Raw genomic sequence first — 556 nt, 5'->3', positions numbered from 1 at the left:
CCCTCGTACTTGGCCCCGTTGCCCGTGCACTCCCGCACCCCGTAGCGCCCCTTAAAGCCGTGCGTCCACTCGCCCTTGTACAGCCACTTTCCCTTGCTCTCCAGGCCCACGCCGTGGCGCTTGCCCTGCGCCCAGGTGCCCTGGTACGTGTTGCCGCTGGGCCAGGTGTAGACGCCCAGCACCTCGAAGCCGTGGCTCCACGAGCCGGTGTATTCGCCCTGGCCCTTGGGGCCGGTGCAGACGCCATGGCCGTGCGCCTTGCCGTCCTCCCAGCCCCCGCAGTAGGACCCTCCGTCGTCAAAATTAAACCTGCCCCCACTGGACATGCATGTAACTCGGTTTGCAAATCCCGCAGGCGGTGAAAACAAGGAGCCGGAGGCCGACGCGCCGGAGTCCTGGCTGGCTGGCTTTCGGCGGCGGGGGGGCTTCTCCGGGAGGGCGGCCGCGAGCCCGGCGGCCGCGGCGCCGGCTCCAGCGGAATTCAAGTGCACCGGGGCGACGACTCGCGCTCGAGCTGCGCCGCGGAGCCCGACCAGCGTCTCGCGCTGCCGCCGGA

The 556-nt window shown here is 70.3% G+C and overlaps 2 protein-coding genes across 2 annotated transcripts in view; both read right to left on the bottom strand.

The window, feature by feature from the left end:
• Positions 1 to 556, bottom strand: part of LOC103262115 (junctophilin-3) — a 94,761-nt gene that overhangs the window by 93,127 nt on the left and 1,078 nt on the right. The window lies entirely within an intron of this gene.
• Positions 3 to 354, bottom strand: LOC110595780 (junctophilin-3-like; the record flags this gene model as incomplete). Its single annotated transcript, XM_021713201.1, has 1 exon — positions 3 to 354. A coding segment is annotated over exon 1 (324 nt), but the record flags the coding sequence as incomplete, so codon positions are not given.

Source organism: Carlito syrichta, unplaced genomic scaffold (genome assembly GCF_000164805.1).
Source record: "Carlito syrichta isolate Samal-C Ts95f unplaced genomic scaffold, Tarsius_syrichta-2.0.1 Scaffold304337, whole genome shotgun sequence".
In the NCBI taxonomy this organism is placed as follows: domain Eukaryota; kingdom Metazoa; phylum Chordata; class Mammalia; order Primates; family Tarsiidae; genus Carlito; species Carlito syrichta.
The sequence above is the reverse complement of the archived record's forward strand: the minus strand, read 5'-3'. Positions and strand labels throughout refer to the sequence as shown.